Source organism: Malaclemys terrapin, chromosome 10, assembly GCF_027887155.1.
Source record: "Malaclemys terrapin pileata isolate rMalTer1 chromosome 10, rMalTer1.hap1, whole genome shotgun sequence".
Taxonomy (NCBI): domain Eukaryota; kingdom Metazoa; phylum Chordata; order Testudines; family Emydidae; genus Malaclemys; species Malaclemys terrapin.
In genome coordinates this window covers 71701075-71720959 of record NC_071514.1, presented here as the reverse complement: position 1 = coordinate 71720959, position 19885 = coordinate 71701075, and the positions used below count along the sequence as shown (strand labels likewise).

At 40.4% G+C, this 19885-nt stretch overlaps 1 protein-coding gene across 3 annotated transcripts in view; it reads right to left on the bottom strand.

Moving 5' to 3' along the window:
• Positions 1 to 19885, bottom strand: part of MOSMO (modulator of smoothened) — a 110830-nt gene that overhangs the window by 41885 nt on the left and 49060 nt on the right. The window contains exons 3-14 of one of the 3 annotated variants that reach the window (XM_054041997.1): positions 18947 to 19052; positions 13378 to 13468; positions 12982 to 13108; positions 10696 to 10820; positions 10546 to 10620; positions 8932 to 8986; positions 8099 to 8197; positions 6496 to 6602; positions 6076 to 6201; positions 2287 to 2395; positions 1762 to 1827; positions 579 to 704 (exon numbers count right to left, since the gene is read on the bottom strand). In XM_054041997.1, coding sequence (XP_053897972.1) covers positions 579 to 704; positions 1762 to 1827; positions 2287 to 2395; positions 6076 to 6201; positions 6496 to 6602; positions 8099 to 8197; positions 8932 to 8986; positions 10546 to 10620; positions 10696 to 10820; positions 12982 to 13108; positions 13378 to 13442 — 1080 coding nt within the window. In that variant the 5' untranslated portion in view covers positions 13443 to 13468; positions 18947 to 19052. Of the gene's footprint in view, positions 1 to 578; positions 705 to 1761; positions 1828 to 2286; positions 2396 to 6075; positions 6202 to 6495; positions 6603 to 8098; positions 8198 to 8931; positions 9010 to 10545; positions 10621 to 10695; positions 10821 to 12981; positions 13109 to 13377; positions 13469 to 15093; positions 19053 to 19885 lie in introns of those variants that run through there. The other 2 variants (XM_054041998.1, XM_054042000.1) reach the window with 2 other exon arrangements.

Here is a 19885-nt window from a genome sequence, read left to right as displayed (position 1 = left end):
AGTGTATGTGGCAAAGAAAAAGATGTGGAATACAAGACAACATAGCTTCTTCTACGCAAGTCAAAGCCAACAGAAAGATGTGATCAAGCAGCATTTCCATCTGAATAAAGCAGTCTAGCAAATTCTTCAGGTGCTTTATGGAAGGAGAGAAAGGCAGAGGAAAATATCCTTGCTCTTTTTCCCAACTTCACCAAGGACATGGGGAGGTCGGAAGTGGAAATAAAAGATAATGAACGAGGCTAGCTTTTAGGTAGTCCAGCATTTGTTTTGCTGTCCATTATGGCCACACCCTGTGTTTAAAAAAATATTTTCCCTGCTGCTCTCTTTTTTGGTAAGTATTTCAGTTTACCAAAATAATTGTACCTAGAATGAATCCATTGAGGATCCATTCAAAGCTTTCCCTTATCATTTGTTAGTATTTATCTGATCTTACAAAGTACAGCCAGTAAATAGCATTTAAATTTATCATTGTGTTCTGTTAGTATAGTATGTTTTCCCTATTCTGATAATTAATACAGAGTTCTGCATGTCTGTGCTATACAAAGATTACCTGAAAACAAAACGAATACTGTACTTACATCTTGTACTCTACCAATAACTGAATCACCAATCCTTCCCTGGAAAGTTTCTTTGATGCTGCTGAGAATATTCTTAGCTTTTTGGGATTCACAAAGCAGTAGATAAACATCGCTACTATCGTAATTCTGTTATGCAACAAGAAGAGGAAAAAAGGTCAAAAGGATTCTACAATTCCTATGTTGTATTCAGTGTAGTTGTAGCTGTGTCGGTCCCAAGTTTTTAGAGCGACAATATGGGTGAGTTAATATCTTTTATTGGACCACCTTCTGTTGGTGAGAGAGACAAGCTTTTGAGATGCACAGAGCTCTTCTTCAGCTCTGTGTGGCTTGAAAACTTGTCTCTCTCACTAACAGAAGTCAGTCCAATAAAAGATATTACCTCATCCACCTTGTCTCTCTATGCTTCATAGTAAAACATCAAGCAAAATGCCAGCTCTTCTGACACTGGTTTACCAGTTATTTTATGGGCACTACCAATGATGCTGCCTCGCAGAACAGAGTAAATGTAGTTGTATCTATTAAGATTGTGTACAGAAATTTCTCCCATTATTTAGTGAACATGGAATATTTGAATTAGTCTTCAATGATAAAGTCCACAGCTTTCATGCTACTTAGAAGTTAGACCAGTGGTCCCCAATCAATGGAGCGTGCCCTCCTAGGGTGGCACAGAAGAACGTTCATGGGCCACAGCAGGGCCAGTACAATCCCCATGGGGCGGGGAAGGAGCGCCACCCAACCCCGCTCCACCCTGGCCCCGTCCCCAGCCTTGGACCCCGCTGCCAGCCCCCATTGCGGTCCGGCCGGGGGCACGCTCCCAGCTCCGGCCCCAGACCCCCCCCCCCCAGCTGCAGCCCCAGCCTTGGCCCCCTTACCTCTGTCTGTGTTGTCCCCCCGCAGCCATGGCCCTGTTCCTAGTCCCACTATATGTGCAGAATATCTGCAGAAGACTCCTGCACCCTTAGGAGAGCATTCCTGATTCTTGAAAGCATTTAAGTATATATTTAATTTTAAGCAAGCTCTTAAGTGCTTTCCTGAACAAAGACCTTAGTTACCAATTCTTTTTACTATAAAATGCTACAAAGACGAGAACCTATTTCACCAAGAGTGACTGCATGAAAATAAACAAACAAAAACAAACAAACAAAAGAAAAAGTTGTTCTGTGTACTTCTAGCCTAAACCTACCTCACTCTTTGAAGAATAACAGTGATAACGGCCTCCAACAACTTCCGCAAGGTTCTTTAAAACAGCCTACGTATACGAAGAGAAGAAAAGTTACTTAAGATTTGGGCATCCCAATTTATAGGATTTCTTGTTGCTAATCAGTTCTCTAAAACAAACAGAGTAGCACCCTTAGCTGTGTGTAGCAAGGGCTGCAAACAATTTTAAGATGCTGTCATCTTTTCTAGGCTGTTATACTTAGGAATAGGAAAACAACTAACATAGCTTGAAGAGACTGATAACAGGTGACCAGATTGGTCACAGATTGGCATTTTAATCCAGAGGTGAAGCCTCAGTTAAACCTCTGCCTTCTAAAGGGGAAATATTTCACAGCACTGACTACTGGAGATTGAGGTCCCACAATAAATATTTGAAAACATAATTTAACACTTCTGTAAATCTATTAATGTACAAAACATCTTAACTACAGCTTAAAAGGAAACAAACGACAGGTCATTTTTAAGACACATACAAAGAATGATTACTTACAGGAGGAACATGATTGCTACACTCATACGTAATGGTGTGTATCAGCAGCTTTCTCCCCACGGTACACTGCTGAATATAGTCAGATAATATTTCCGAAGATTGATCGGGGCTAATGAAAAATGACATCCACAATTCCATCAAACAAAGAGTAGAAAAGGTCATGCTGATAAAACTGATGTGCATGTGGCAGGGGTGGAGGAGAAATACCAAATTGCAGGAACATAATTTAAGCATTAGGCAAAAAGGGGTACCTGCCATTTTCTAACTTTTCATACATTTGTGTATCTGCTCCCTTTTCAACAGTTCCTCAAGTGTGGTTCTACTCTGAAAAGCAAGTTCTAAAATATGGAATCCTATGAAACTATTTGTCTGTAATGACTTCTGGAACAAATTTGCTTGGTTTACAAGTTCCTGTGTGATGCTGGGCAAGCCACATATAACAAACTTTCCACATGTATTCACTTCCACATATAATTATAGGCTATATCATAATGCATATACACAAAGGGGCCAAACTGGGTCTGCTTGGGCCACATTCATTCTGGCATTTCCTAATTTGAGAGTGCTTGACTTTGAAAACTTTTAATGTTCTTAAGCCTTAACTTTGTATTTCCTAATTTTTTGTAGTTTAATTTATTTATTAGAGCAACTTTAAATGATTTTTTTTGTCTTTGAATTTCCTTAGTTCTTTAATAGAAAAAAATTCTTTTATACCTGTGCTATTTAATTAATAAAGCGCTTACACATAGGTTGCCTTCAGTGAATTTACCTCAGACTACCATTTTTATTGCCAATGATCATTGTGAAGCTCCATATTTCACCACTCAATAGCATGTTGACATTGAAAGTAGTTTAATTAAACTGTATTCAAACATAACTTTTTATAAATGCAACTTCAATTTTACTAAAACTTCTAAATTGTACCAGAAAACTGATTAGGGACTCTCAGCTACAATTTCTCACTCTCTTAAAGGTAAACATTCAGAAAGCCATACCCCCCCGCAATTTATAAGAAGCAGATAAACAAATCTATATGAAATGGAGATGAATTTTGCATCTTATTTTCATATAACCCTTTCTGAAGAAAGGAACAAGCAATAAGAGAAGAAACAGTACAACTTTCCCCAGAAAGGGGAACACCAGAAGCTTATCCAAACTCATTCTGCTTTCCTTACAACGCCTCCTGGGACACTTCTTTGTAAGAATATTATAGGAGTCTGAGGTAAACCAGTTATCCAAGGCAGCCATTGTCATGACAACCCAAATAAACTGGAGTGATGCATGGCTGATGTCATAATGTTCCTGCTCAAGCACCAGCAGGGCGAAACTTATGTGTACTCTGTGTGTGTTTGGAGGGAGGGGTGGGGGGAGGGGTTAGGGATGGGGGAGAGGGAGAGGGAAGGAATCAGGCTTTTCCAGTATTCCAGTTTCCTCAAATTTCCTAAAAATCATCATCATTCCATACACATATGAATTAGTGGCTGACCGTTGGTTCAAATTCTCCACAGCATGTTTACAAAAAAAGTGTTTTAAAAATGGCGAGACATTGAGATGCACACCCTGTAGAACAGAAAATTACGGTGCAACCATAACTCTGATTTTGTGTACTGGTGTGGTGGGGGAGCACCCCACTGTGGAACTTCCAGGCACCCCACTGAGGCAGGCTTTGGCCCACTGTAGGGTTACCATATTTAAACATTAAAAAAAGAGGTCACTCCACGGGGCCCTGGCCCCGCCCCTTCCCCAAAGTCCCCAACTCCGTCCCCTCCCCTGAGCGCCCCGCATTCCCCCTCCTCCCTCCCAGTCACGTGAAACAGCTGCCCGAGCGCTACCGACTTCACGGTTTGCCGGGCAGCCCCCAGACCTCCAGACCCTGCGCCCCCGGCTGGGTGCTTCCCCAGTGCAGCCGGAGCCCGGGAGGGGAAGCGCCCGGCCGGGGGCGCAGGGCCTGGAGGTCTGGGGGCTGCCCGGCAAACCGTGAAGCCAGTAGTGCTTGGGCAGCTCTGCTCTTCAGCTGCACAGAGCTGAGGTGTCTGAGGGGAGCTGCAGGCGGATTCCCCCGCGGCAGCGGCTGCTGCTGCTCCCCACAGACACCTTAGCTCTGTGCAGCTGAACAGTCGAGCTGCCCGAGCGCTACCGACTTCACGGTTTGCCGGGCAGCCCCCAGACCCCCAGACCCTGCGCCCCCGGCTCGGCGCTTCCCCTCCCGGGCTCTGGCTGCGCTGGGGAAGCGCCCGGCCGGTGGCGCAGGGTCTGGAGGTCTGGGGGCTGCCCGGCAAACCGTGAAGCCGGTAGCGCTCGGGCAGCTCGGCTCTTCAGCTACACAGAGCCGAGGTGTCTGGGGGGAGCAGCCGCCGCTGCCGCCGCGGGGGAATCCGCCTGCAGCTCGCAGCCTGCCGGAGCCGCTCTAAGGTAAGCAGGGGACTGGGGTAGGGATGCCGGCAAAACAAAGATGGGAGTATTTTCCCGGACATGTTCGGTTTTTTGGCAATTCCCCCCGGACGGGGATTTGAGGACCAAAAAGCCGGACATGTCCAGGAAAATCCGGAGGTATGGTAACCCTACTGGCAAATTGTCCCTTCAGTCCTATCCCCTTCTGGGGTGGGGAGTGGGTGGGTGGGAGAGGTTTAGTTCCAAAATGTTCTTAAACAAAAAGCAAATCCAACTCAACATTGGGCCATCCACAATTCTTCCCATGGGGTGTCCAGGCCCTTTCCTTTGGGTTTGGTTGCCAAACAGTCCCTTACTCGTGTGTGGTTCACTCCCTAGAGTCTAACTTCTCCTCCCACTGCTGCTCCGATTAGCAGGCAAACTCTATGCAGGCAAAACTCCCTTCAGGCAGAGAGCTCCATCTTCCTTCCTGGCCAATCAGGCCTGAATTGAGCCAGGATCCCTCCTTTTAACTCCCCTCCAGGCTTGGCACTGGCTGCAGGCATAGCAGGGTGGCGCTAGCTGGGCCCAGAAGTTCTCCTTAACCCCTTCTCTGCTGTTGTGGGACTACTGTAAAACCATAATAAATCAGACCTGAGCCAAATCTGGAAACCTTTCTTTGAATCTCCTAAGTGTTGGTGGTTCAGTTAAAATGGAATTTGGATCCTGACTACCCCAAATATCACTTTAGCAAAGCCAACAGTCTCCTCAATGAACCTTTACAATAAATTTAATAAGTAAATATAATGGAATTAGTCCATATTGGTTACCTATGCACTCACCAGAGTCCTTTATATATTATCCTTTTCTTGCACTCATTCATTTAAATTATGCAAACTTTAAAATGGACACCATAGACTGCAGAATTTAAGTCCAAAATTTGTGTCAGCTCAACACTGGCTGCTGGCCAAAGCATTATGGATTCTATTTTTTAAACCATTCCATCAGTTTCATTGCTCATGATCACAGAAAGCAGACTAGTATGAACACACAATGCTACTTTACAGAGGTCAACGAGCAATTCCAGAGCCATGCACATTCCCACTGAAATCCTCAGTGATGCTGATGAATTTTTATTGACACAATACTAGCATTAGACATTCTATTTATCAACAAGAGGACAAATTTGGAAAGGAAAACTATTTTCACATTGTTACAGAGAGGATTAATAAGGATTAAAATAGAAAAAAATAGCACACATGTAAATGAGGGAAGAACTGAAGAAAGGGGGATGTCAATAATGTCTCTTTAAAAGATAAAAATCTAACCTAATTTACAATTAGGTGGAAAGTATAAGTCTGAAGCATTTAATTCTTTATGCAAGTTAACGTTTATTGCCAGTTTAGATAGTGGACCTACCAGCTTCCTACAATAAGAACCAATGAATTCAGTTCCCTCATTGTAAGGACCTTCTTTAAAGCTTTCAGCAAATTGCAGCCTCCACTGGGTTGCAGCTCCTGCACCCACTGTCTTGCTTCATCTAGGCTAGGAAGACAAAATTAAAAAAAGTTATTGTACACTTAAGCAGTATATGGCCTTTTTTATTCAGCATCAAGATCACATACCTCCTGGTTGATGGCTAAGATCTCCTGTGTGATTTACCTGTATGAATGAGCAGACTCACTTGCATTGTACTCACAATTTATTTCGGTATTTTTTCTGGCAAATCACTGAAGGCACAAAACTACAGCTACAATTCATTATGAGCACAAAACTGCTCCTAATTAAAAGGAGGCCCTGTTTGAAAACCCATTGTTATAAGCTAGGAAACATACTTACATGCGCACATTGACGTTTGTTGGATTCTCCCATAGAGATGAAATCTCAGTACCAAAGGAGAGGAAATATAACTGCTTCTTATAACACAGCTGTTCATCTATTAGACACTTAATAAAAAAATGTTAGTGAGTTAATATCCCTGCTATCACTGGAGTTATCATATACAAGAAAAAAAATTGTGATTTGCTAAAGTCACTTCAGACTGTAATATTCTGAGCAACTATAGAGGAAAACTAGGTTCAGAACTGAAGTGACACAGATTTAGTTTTAGTGTGGCTCACTGAGATACAGCAACTTAACCTAGTCCTTGTGCACCATGCTGACATAGTATTCCCATTCAGTTGGTTAAATGGGGAAAATACATACTGTGTCAATTCCATCAGCACCCTTTAAAAGGCAAGCAAATGAGAGAGAAATGATACTGATTCAGAAAGCACATGTTCACCTATTGGGCTGTGATCATATGAGCAACTGAAAAAGAATGAAGCAGCTATGATAGGATGTCAGATAAAAGTAGCTTTCACTTCTAGGGCTATCCCTTAGTTAGGGCATTCTAGGCCCTTGTCAACTGGAGAGTAACAATTTTCTTGAAGTATCTTTACTTATGCTACACGAATTAACAAAGAAGTAGGCGCCAATCAATTTTAAGTAACCTTCACTGGTATATGAAGAAAGATTGTACAGAGAAAGCTTCAAAACCAGAAAATAGAATTGTTATTGTGACATTATAGTGTCTACCTTTAATAATCCTCACTAGAAACACTTTGTAAAAATAAAGAACAACAGAAAAACACACTTTTGTTTCTTTTGGAAGTTGGGGAAGAGACTAAGTCAGCAAGGTCCTGACCCAACAAAAAGCACACTTTTACTGCAACTGCATCCTATTCTTTATAGGCATAGTACTGCATGTACAACTTGGCTCTCAGGTACTATGAACTATTTCTTTCTATTATGTACATTACTCTAGCACAGGGGTTCTCAACCTCTCTCTTTCTGAGACTTCCCCTCAACATGTATAAAAACTCCGCAGTCCACCAGTGTCACAACAACTGTTTTTCTGCATATAAAAGCTAGGGCCAGAATTAGGGGGTAAGAAACAGGGCAATTGCCCAGGGCCGCATGCCACAGGGGTCCCCACAAAGCTAAGTTGCTCAGGATTCAGTTTCAGCTCCAGATAGCAGGTCTGGGAGCCCTGGACTTCAGCTCCACACTGCGAGGCTTTAGCCTTCTGACCTTGGCCCCAGCAAGTCTAACACTGGCCCTGCTTGGCGGCCCCCTAGGGGCCCCTGGAACTCTGGTTGAGAACCGCTGCTCTAGCAAATGCTTTTGAAGCACGTATGTCTGGGGCTGGTTAATATTTGAAGTCAGGTCTTCAATTTTTATTATTGTGGCAGATGCTTAAAATTTTTGAATCTGGATATTAAACAAATAATTTATATTTTAAAAATGTGATTAAGGTAAATCTATACATCTCCAGCAAATTAACTGTTGATACTTAGAGTAACATGTAAGCAAATGATTATTACACTTACTTTCTCCCCTGCACTCGGAGAGTCTTATTTAACTTACTTTAAGAGTCAGAGTCTCTTTCAGAATTATTTACCAAAAGGTCTTTCTGGAACTCAAATAGTCGAGGTCCACAACTTATATCCGATACATCAACCAGGAGTCCAACTTTGTTCCCTTTTATAAGGCCGAACACCTAAATATATAAAATGTTCATTTAAATAGTTTGTGCTGATCTAACTTTAAAGTTCAGTATGTACCTCTTTATGCTGCCATTTTCATTTAAAATATTACATATTTATTGTCACTGTTATTTTTTAAGCATTAAAAAAAAATGAGACAATGACAGAGGAAAAAGAGATAGGAATTTTGAATTCTAGCTTCTGTTCCAAGTGGGCAATACTCCCAAGATGACATGTTTGTTACTTGAGAAAATGAAGGATTACTCAGTTCCATACTAACCCCATCAGTAGGGTGACCAGATAGCAACTGTGAAAAAAACAGGACAAGGGGTGGGGGGTAATAGGTGCTTATATAAGAAAAAGTCCCAAAAAACGGGACTGTCCCTTTAAAAACGGGACATCTGATTTCACCCCCCCAATCAGACCAGTCAAGGGTGCTAGCTTTTTGGATACTGCCAATATGCAATCCCTGCTTATATAATCTTTGGAGGTAACAGTCAGAAAGTTAGGGACTATGTTTAAAAAGTAAAATAGCTGTCTGAATAAAGGCTCAAGACATATCTTAAATGAAACCTCAATCAATTGAGAAGACAAAACATTGCTCCATTGTGCTCTAGTTATTCACAATATGGGAAAAATACAAAAAAGCTTTCTCGGTGGGATTCTAGACAACTATTAAAGAGTTAATTTATCCTTTAACACCATATGCAGGTTCCCCTTTAAAAGCATATTAAAATGTTAACATTACCTTTCTGCTGTCCTCCAACAACCACTGAATTCGCTGGTGATAAAGTTCAATTGCTCTGACAAAATACAGTGCACACATTTAAATAATGCATTCTCTTGAATGGTATGTCAATTTAAGTTCAGATCTGTTTTTATCGTTGGCCAAGTTTTCCATCACGTGCACAACCATCTTCCAAAATATTCTATTTACAACGTTCTCAATTGTGATAGAGCACTATTGGCTGTGGTATTAATTAGTTAAATACTTCTTCCTCTGAACTTGTTTAATTGTTTAAATATCGAATTGCCTTGAAAAAATGAGATCAGCAGAATGCTCTATAATTAGTTGTGTTTGGATAAAACGTGTGATGTGTGTGTGTATGGATGAAGGAAAGTTCAGCCAAAAGTCAAGTCAATTCATCCTATCTATTTAGCTTATTGGCTGGAGATTTATTTAATCCAAACCGTACAAACTGATTTTTTTTTTTTAAATGGTAAAGTCTCTTGATTGTGGGACAAAAGGAGCAAATTTATCAGTATTGAAAAATGTTTTGGTGATTCTATTACAACTCTCTTTTTCAATTACGTAACCAAATTCAAAGGATTTATAATTGGGGTGAAACTTAGCATTTGCTGTCTTAGCACTAGAACAAACTGTTTCCGAATTATTTTTAAATAACGTGCATTTCAACACCATGCTCATGGTTTTAGAACTGAGAAAAGGTTAAAAGAGAGGATTTTTATGAAAAAGCTCTTTACTTCCCCGGAATGCAAGCCTATTTTTAATTATTTTTACCAAAATTTTGCAGGCAGCTCATTCACAATACACAGAAAGCGAGTCCTGAAAAGAAGCACCCTGAGGAATCTGGGTCTCTGTATCTGATACATGGCAGTAGACCTAGGAACTAGCAGACAGATGTATTTATGGAAGATTGAGAGGATTACTATAATATTATTCTGCAGTATACTGAGCATATTTATCAGATCTGTTCTTTAAATGTAAATCTCCTTGATTTTGGGGGTTTGTCTCACAATTTTAGTGACTTTATTGCTGTTCTTGTTGATTATAAACTGTAAATGAGCAGAGGTTTATGTAGAAAAAGCTCACGCTTCAAACCTCAAAAAAAGAAAAGGAAAAAAAAAAGAAAAAAGGTTTCTTCCTCCCTCCCCAAAACACACACACACTTTTTTGGCATACGAGGATCTGTGTGGCTCAGGTCTCATAAGAGGCTATACAGCCTTTCACTGTCAGGTCATCAGTTTGAAACAAATCCAGGTCAGCAGCAAACAAAAATCATTACCCATCTGACGGATGTTCAGAGGCTATCTGAGATGAGTTGATTGTTAAGATCCTATTTGACAGGTATCATCACAAAAGCCACCACCATCAGGGGTTCTAATGGACACTGAGCAAACCCATATTCCCTAGAGATTGCCTTTCAGTACTGAGGTACACTAAAAAGGCAGCATGGGGGAAGCTTTCACAGCTGCTGTTTATGTTTCATTTGTTGCATCTCCAAGGTTGACCCAGCCCAACATCAGATATGAAAAAAAATCATTTTACAACTATCTAAGTTTGGAGGAAGGAAATCACTCTTGTACTTTGAAACTGTAGCACATATTATTATATACTTACTCAGACAGCTTGGATTCAAAATTAACAACTGTCTTGGCAGCAAACTCTATCTGTTCTGTGGCATTTCTTGCATTCCTAGAACGAAGTATATATTTAACATGAATAATATAATCAAACTGATCGATTAAGAAGGGATGGCATTGTACTCACAAGACAATATTGCCCTTCTTTAGGAGATCTTCTAATGTTAATTGCATGGATTCTAAACTGTGGTTTCTTAGCCATTCTTCTGTGGTTTGCACCTCACTGGATCGCATTTTCCTGTTTTGCGCTCTCTGTAGATCAGAAGCAGGAGAAAAGTTAAAGGTAGTGATAGGGAACAGCAAGTATTGTTCAAATGTAGCCAGTGCTGAGGGATGGCAGGAAAGAGGTATTATTTAGTAATTAAACCACTGATACAAATCTACTTGCAGCAAGCAGGAGGCCTTGGGATCTGGAACAGAAGGAATGCTATCTGGAGTGTATTATAGCAGACACCAAAGAAGATGCCTGCTACATAGTTTCAACAGGCATTATAGTTTGTTATTTCCTCTTGGAACATAATATATTAGACGCTTATTAGTAGCAACATATTAGTGCCCTTTTGCTATGTTGCTCCTAAGCGGCTGTTGCTGTTATTGGGAGTGTCAACAATTCACAGTATGGAAAGTGTTCTCAGGGGAAATGTTGCTCGTAAGCAGTGGTTGCACTTACAAAGTGTTGCTGCAAACAAGCATCTACTGTACATGTAATTCAACAAATAAATCACTGTGATGCCACTAGAGGTCACTGTCCCTCTTCATTTTCCTGTTTCATAATAGCTTAATTATCCATGGAATCAAAAAGAACCATAAGCTATTCCTCTCTTTCTTTTCTTTATTATTTTTTTTAAGAAATAACCAACAAAAAGGTAGGAAGATGCAAGAGTTCTATTGCTACATGGAGAAGAGAATAACCATTAAGGACACTGGAGATGATTTTATTGTGTATAATATATACATTTGCTGATGTAAAGCACTGATACTCATGAAAGTTGATACCTAAAATAGAGAAAATTAGATACTCAATAGAATTTGCTCTCATTTCCTTCTCAATTTATACCCAGCAACACGTGAAAAAGCACATCACGGAGCATAAAGGTAGGTGGAAATTGCAGTCAGAAAAATCTTATTTTGTGAATTTAAGACAAGACAGGAACAGCTGATAAACACAGCAGTCAGACAAGAAGTAATGGTTCCTGCCATAAGGAGCTCACAATCAGAAGGTGTAAGAGTAAGGAGTACAACGAATTAGTAGAGTGGCCAAGGTGGTGATTGGCCATGTCACCACAATAAGGTTAACAGGATTTTAAATTAAAAAGGCAGATCGTTTTAATTACTTCTGGAATGTACTTATAAGTCTACCAATTTCTCTATAAACATCACAGCAGATTGGGTCTTTAGGAGGGATTTTAACGCAGAGAGGGTAGAGCCCTTGTCAATGAGCTGAAGAAGGGCATTCCATGCATGGGTATAGAGTGGAAAATAAACATCTCCATGCCATCTAAGAAACTAAACAACGGGTGAGTGAAGCTGGCATTGCTAGGGGGACAATTCAAAACAAGACAAAGGTACATAATTAGTTATGCAGGGCTTTGAAACATTGGACAAGAAGCTTACATTTTACATGTGGGGGGAGAAGAGGAACCAGTGGAGGGATTTAGAAGTGAGGACATCACATGATCAGAACAACGGACAAAGAAAATAATTTTAACAGCAGCTCTTTGAACAGATTTGAGAAGAGTGATGTGGATGTTAGAGAAGATGCTGCAGTAAGCAAGATTAGAAACAATGAGAGATTTAATAAGGGATAGAAAGAGAAGGCCAGATTTGAGAGATGTTGTGGAGAAAAAAGCCAGAAGGACTCAGACATAGCTTGGACGTGGGGGGCAACATGTGAGAGGAAGGAGTCCTGGAAACACCAATATTGTGGGCTTGAGCGATGGAAAGGTTAATGATTTTGTCAATGGTGATAGAGAATGGATAAGAGGGCAGAGAGGGGATAGAAAATAAAGAGCTCAATATGGAAGAAGTTCATTATGTATTTTATAGAAGGACAGGAAGACTTAAATTTCCTTAGCCTGATTCATTGATTTAAAAGTTGAGGAATTGGGGTGCGGGGAAAGGGGGAGAGTAGATGAAAATTTAACAAACAAAAAGTTCATGGATCTAAACATTTATAATTTTACCTTGCTTACAGGCTCTCAGGCAACTTAGCCTCAAGAGATATACCTGCTGGTACACAGATCTTCTCAAGAAAAGTTGCCTATATTCATTGTGGCTTTGGTGATAACAATTACTGTGTTCTTTTTTGTGAATGCATAAGTGATAGTGATAGAACATTAATTTTCTGTCTCCTCATATATTCCCTTCTATAAATGTAATGCATCATCTGTGGAATTACTGCATATTTGCTTACCAGCAGGTCTTGTGTCTGGTTGATGTGTGTAACCAGTAATCCATTATCGGGCTCCAAATCTGTTATTGTAACATCATGCCAGGATGGTCGGCCTTTCATCGGAACTGCGTCAGATCCCATGCTTACCCTACAAAATAAGGCATTTCAAAAACTGGGCAGTTGTTTGTATCACTGAGAGTGCTGTTGCACTGTTGAATAGTCCATTTATAAAATTGTTCATCATTACCCATAAGAATTAAACATTCTGGTATCTGTTGAACAACTAAGAATTCTTATGCTCCATTTTAAGCATCCCAATATACATATGCATGGAAAAATGTAGTCTGCATCACCAGAGATGTATATTTCATTTCCATTTAAGCATTTCCCCTAAGGATTTTGCAACAACATCCTTACCCTACTTTTTCCAAGAACTGATCATTGTCCAATAACTGAGCCATTTTTCTGGTTTGTGCATCCATTGTATTATGACCAAAGATTTAACCTTCTTTAAAAAAAGAGACATAGCATTAAAGAGTGGAAGTTTAGAATATCAAGAATAAAAGCTATATTAAATGCTTGATACAAGATATCACTCTCCTAAGATTATAGTCCCATAGATACAAAATCAACAGAAACCACATACTTAATTATATTGCGTGCAGTGCCTGTGACCAAGAAAATTGAAAAAAGAAGTGGACGTTATTCTTTGATTATTATTACATAATATACTTGGAAACCATTCTGCTAGAAGTCATTCACCAAGGGTACCCTGCCAGTATGAAGCACAAATGCAATTTTTAAAGCATCTTATATGTCACCAGACAGACACGTCAGCACACTAGCCATGTGTACTTTGGGTTTATCTTTTGGTTGGACTGTCCCGTGTACTTCAATAATAATGGCAATTTAACTATTCAAGACAAGTTGGGTGAGGTAATATCTTTTATTTGACCAACTTCTGTTGGTGAGAGAGACACATTTTCGAGTATACACAGAGCTCTTCTTCAGGTCTGGGAAACTTACTCGGAATGTCATAACTTAATACAAGATGGAACAGATTGATAAGCATAAGTAGCTACTGGATTTATGGCTTGTTATAACAATCTATAAAAGCAACAAGGAGTCCAGTGGCACCTTAAAGACTAACAGATTTATTTGGGCATAAGCTTTCGTGGGTAAAATAACCTACTAATAACCCCCACCAGCTAATTCCCCCCTTCCTTGCCTCCTTATGACCGGGGAGAGGTGTTAACAGGCCACTTCACCTTGAATGGTCCCTTGAAATGTGTTAACTACTTATGCTAAAGTCTCTGTTCCACCTTGTATTTACCTCTGAGTAAGTTTCCCAGCCCTGAAGAAGAGCTGGAAAGCTTGTGTCTCTCTCATCAACAGATGCTGGTCCAATACAAGCTATTCCCTTACTCCCCTTGTCTCTCTCCTATCCTGGGACCCACACAGCTACACCCACCCTGCATACAATGTAACTGTCCGTTATTTTACAGCCATGCACTCCACTGACTATCTGCATTAGCTCTGATCTGACATTTCCTTCTTCTGAGCAAAGACCCGAGCCCCAGGGGCCTGACACCCTCCGCGCCCAGCGCAGTCAGCGGGAGCGGAGGGCGCGCAAAAGGCGCCGGGTCCGGCCCGGGGGAACCCAGGCGCCTCTGAAGGGAGTCGGGAGCTGCGCAGCCCCAGGGGGCTGAAGCATTTGAACCTTGGCCGGCGCGAGCCCGTTCGAGTTCAGCTCGCCCCGGCTTCTGCCAGAACCCGCCACCCCCGCCCCTTGCAGCTCGCCGGCCTCACCCGCTGCTCTCCTTCCGCGGCTGGAGCGGGCCGGACAGAACAGGGCACCCGCGCCAGCCGTGTGTTACCGCGTCGCTAACAGAAACGGGAGGAACTATTCCCCGCCCGGCAGGGGCTGGGTGTCCTCCCCCCCATGCCAGGGAGTGGTACGGTCCGTTGGGCAGGGCTGCGGCGCTGCAAGCTGGCCGGGGTGGCCGGGTGTGTAGGGGCCTGGCATGCCGCTTCCCAGCCCAGCCGGGGCGGGTAGGTGGCGGCTCTCCAGGGCCACCTCCGGCGGGGGCTGCAGCAGGCACGACTCGCAATCAATGCAGACGGGGCCAGGCCTGTCGTAGACAATTTATTTTGATAAACTTGCTCGATAACAAAAATACAAGTGAAGAAAAGTCTGTTCGTTTGCACAGTCTGTAGTAGCAGGTGCCTGGCCATCAGCGCCTGAAGAGTGTCCTAGGCTGGGGGAGGAGACCGCTGCAACACAGATTTTCCCGCCGCCCAGGAGCGAGTGGCAGACACCTCTTGCCTTCATCTTTTCCATCCTTCGCACCGTTTGCAGAAGACGGCCTGGAGTGTAGCCAGGCTTCCTGGTGAATGGGCATGTCCAGGGATGGGCTGCAATGCTTACACAGAGGCTCTGAAACAGCAGTACCGGTCCATGGAGTCGGGGGGGGGGGGGGGGGGGGCTAATCCTGCAGCTGAGCGTGTCACTCAAGAGAAACGCCCATTGAAACTAACCCAAAGAGAGTTCTGCTTGAGTAAAGGCAGGAGCAGGATTAAGTCTAGAGTTGTTACACAATACCAGCATTTTGGACCAGTTGTTAAATGCCTAGAGGCTCAGCAATGAAAGTCAAATGGTGAATGGGTTTGTAAATGCTTTCAGAGAATCATACTGCCCAACAGAGAAACTAAAAAAGCTTCTAGTGAGTTATTCCTTCTGTCTTCAAGAAGCGTTATACAGACACATTTACAATTTTCCTTCTGAAAGTATTTTAAGTTTCTGATTAGGATTTGAGGTTAACAGATAAAACTACAAAATGCATACATAAATTGCATTATGCTGTGACATTAAACCTTTCAGGTGATAATGAAAGGAAGACTACACAAGAGTGTGCTGTGACCTATAATAGAATAAACTGTCCTTCAAAATATATAAAATGGCTGTCAGAGTCTGAAAAGTTTACGTAAACAACAACATGTAACATGGATTATTACCTTTGGAGAAGATTCATACTGAAACATTTGCTTTAATGAGTTGAAAGTCTACAGATGTTTAGGCATGTTCAACAGGAACTTCCTGTAGTTTAAAAACTAATCCTTGTGCAAATAAAACCTATAAATAGTATTCAGCAGATTTTACAGTGATGCTCTTAGGTATGAAAAGAATGCACACAACTTTAAAACAAAAGTAACAGACATAAATTTGACAAATGATTGCACCATAGAACAGTGTTTTATATACAGTTTACAAGATATGATTTTCTGCTATAAATTAATACTGTACTATATAGTACTTAGTGACCTTATTAAAAAGCAACTATTGACAGCTGTCTCTTTTCACTTACAGGGACATTTTTAATGCAAATGGATCCATCTAGTTGTAGACTGAAATGCCCAAATATTAACTAAAACAGCCTGCTAGCTGAAGCGATGCTGTCTTTCAATGATTCATAGGATTGGCTAACCCACTAAGGTTCCAGCCAGCCATTCATGGACTGGATATGCTTCATGATGTGTTTTTTTTGTTTTGTTTTTTTAATTAAATGGTAATACATTTTAAATATAAGCTTAAATGATAATTATTATTATACAGGATGTCACTAACTGAAATAAGTAAACATGGGGGAAAATTCTTAGCAGCTGAGAAACTCTTCCCCCGCCCCCATGTCTGTGATCCAGTTAAAATATTTTATGGAACTATTTACAATAAGACTGACATTTCTGAGGGGGAAAAAAAGCTATTAGCTTATCAAATTAATTAGTGAGCTATGATTCATTGTTAACACATGATATCAGGCTATACCACCAGTCTTATAACACTGCTGAAAACATTTAGACCCCCGTCCTGCAATTGGATCTACCCAGATTGCATCCATATACAGAGCTCCATTGATATCAGTGAAGCTCTGGATTGCCTGTGCAGCTATGACTGCAAGATTAGGATCTAAATTAAAAACCAATCAAATCTGAACTAGCAGTTCCAGATGAGAATCTGGCTGTATATTCTTATACTTCAGAAAAATGTAGAGAGACTTTGATGTGAAAGCTTCCTTCGGCCTGTGAGTGAACTGATAAGAGATTTTTCTACAACCAAGTGAAAGTGATCCAATACATCAATCAGGGATATACTTCTAATGGCACACAGTTCAGTATAATTGTATAAGGTATCTCATTTCTAACACTTGTTTCTGCCATGATAGCTGTTTTTTTCCAAAATAACTATAAATACATTTCAGAAGCAATATAATCATCATTCTTACCAGTTTCACTTATGCCTTATAAAAGCATAAGTTTAAGTAATGCAGCTCTTTTCATAAGTATATTTGGACAGACATTTTGTTGTCAAGAGATACTTTTGTCAATACTTCCCCACAAAAAGATTAAATATTAACTGGGGAATATGGGCTTGATCCTGCAAGCAAGCTTCCTGGCACATCAATCAAAGTTTTGTGCTAATAAAGGTCAGATTTTAAGTGAATATTGAACTATACAGCACTATCCATGGATCCAATGTTTATACAGTTCTTGTATTTAAAGAATGTTGATTTCAGGGGAAAACTTACACTCTGAATTCAGATGGTCCTTATGCCCACACTTTTATCTTTAACTTTAGTAAACAAGGCATATGGACATTAAAAACAGTTATATTGCTCTTTTTTGGTAAAGAAGATGAATTAACTTAATACTCACAAGTGAAAATAAATTCATCCAACTTTACTACAGAATAGTGTTTTTACAGGTTGACCTAAACACTGAATGTTATATGCATTAGAGAAATTTACCTATGGTAAATTGCTGTGCTTGAACATGTATAAATAAATTCATTGTTAATGTAACAAACAAAGCAGTAGAAAAGAGACTCCCTGTACAACAGTTGCTAATAATTTAAATAGTGTCAGTTTCCCAAAATTAGGATTTTAACTTTAAGGTATGACGTGATCTCACCTTCTACCCTCATATACAAATAAATTACCATACAAAGAATTTTAGCTTAACTTAAAATTGCACCTAGAAAGGCATGGGATTGTTTGTACCTATTACAAAAACCTGTTAAAATCAAGGGCTGCTACAAAGAATGAGGTAAACTGAAGACTCTCAGCTATGTGGCCTTCAGAGAAATGGCTTTTTTCTATTGAGTTCTAGTTTTGCACACCACAGTGTTCTGCTAGCAAAGCATTCTGAGTTATCTTCCAGGAACTGTTTGTGTGTATATATACACGTATACATATACATACACACACACACAGTATACTGCATCAGCAAAAAATATATATATATATGTGTGTATGTATATAAATATAAAGACCCCCCCCCCCAAATATTTCTTAGTGTTTTTCTACAGCTGAAGGGGGATGTATTCATTTTTGTTGTTACACACATTGTAAAGAACATATTTTGATCTATTGGCTTCTTGGTGCAGTAATGCAAGATGGATTCATTTTGGTGCCAAAGACTTTGCCCATCAGAAAGAAGATGTAAAATGCTAATCTCCTAAATTGTGAGGCCAGCCTCACTTGAACTCCTTTGCAACCCTCTGGTCTACCACAAGATTCATAAATACTTTGATTTTCAAATTGTTAGACGTTAAAAACAGATACAGTAACATGGGGCAATATGCTTCTCAGTGTAAAGCATTCTTCTTCACTAGTCCCTATCACAGTGCAGACCTGACTGCATTAATATGCTCAGGAGATTAGTCAACGATGTCTGTATTTGGTTATGGGAAAGGCTCTCTTTTTTTTTTTAATCCAAAGTGCATAGTGAGAACAAGTCAAAGCATTCCTCTTTTCAGTAAGCATTTGATAGTCTGATCTAGGCTTTCTCCTGAGAATGCAACTCTGATATCTTGCTCTCCTCTGAAACAAACTCATGCAGTTCAGATATTCATCAGCCAGGTAAACAAACTTTGCCGGCAAATAGAAGTCCCACTATTGTAAAGAAAATGGATAAGACAAACAGTACATACGAGGACCCAACCACTGTGTTGTTGGGCAATTTATATGGTTGACCTCCAACTTCATTGATGTAAAATCCTATTGGAAATATTAGGGCTGCCATACAGAATAGGATCACTGCAAAACAAACAAACAAAATCAAAGTTAGCATCTTGTTGAAAGTCAAAATGTTTGCCAGTTTGTAGGGCACCAATGTCTAACTCACAGGAAACCAATCATGTGGGACATACCCTGATCTTAACAGATCCTTGCTCTCTGTTCCAGAGGAAGGTGAAAAAAAGACTCAAGTTCCTGTCAGTATGCAATGGCACAAAGTTCATTCCTCACCCCCAGTTTATTAATCATTTGAACAATGTTCAGACGAGCAAGAAGCACTGTTAAAGATGATGAATTTTGGAGGACACATTCTTCCACCATTCATGAATCTAATCCCATCATCATGCCTCAGAGCATTTTACAGGTAGTCATCCCTCCAAAAGTCAATGTAGACTAATGTTTAACATTGAAGAAACTCACTTTTCATTATCAAAGAGTTGCCTTTTTCCCCAAATGTGGTTGCCCTCTCCTATTCTGCCACACAAATGCTTTACACATTTTGCTAACAATAGAAAACACAATTGTGTGCCACTACAGTTTCCTTTAGATTAATTAAAATAAACCATTGTTTTCTAAATGCTGAGACACTCAGCCTAGAACAGAAATAAAACATTCTGTTGAAATCTAACCTCCCCTGTAAAAGGCTCCATGTTCAGACTACACAAATACAGAGCACCAAGCAATTGTGTTTTTTTATTTCACTTGCACAGTTATATTAATATGCATAGATGGTGTTGCTTACAACACACATCACATTGTGTGCACACAAAAAAATGTCACTATAAAAGCCACTTATTAAAATTACATAAGTGATTTCACTCCTTCAGACACTAGTATGGGCTGACATTCCTTGC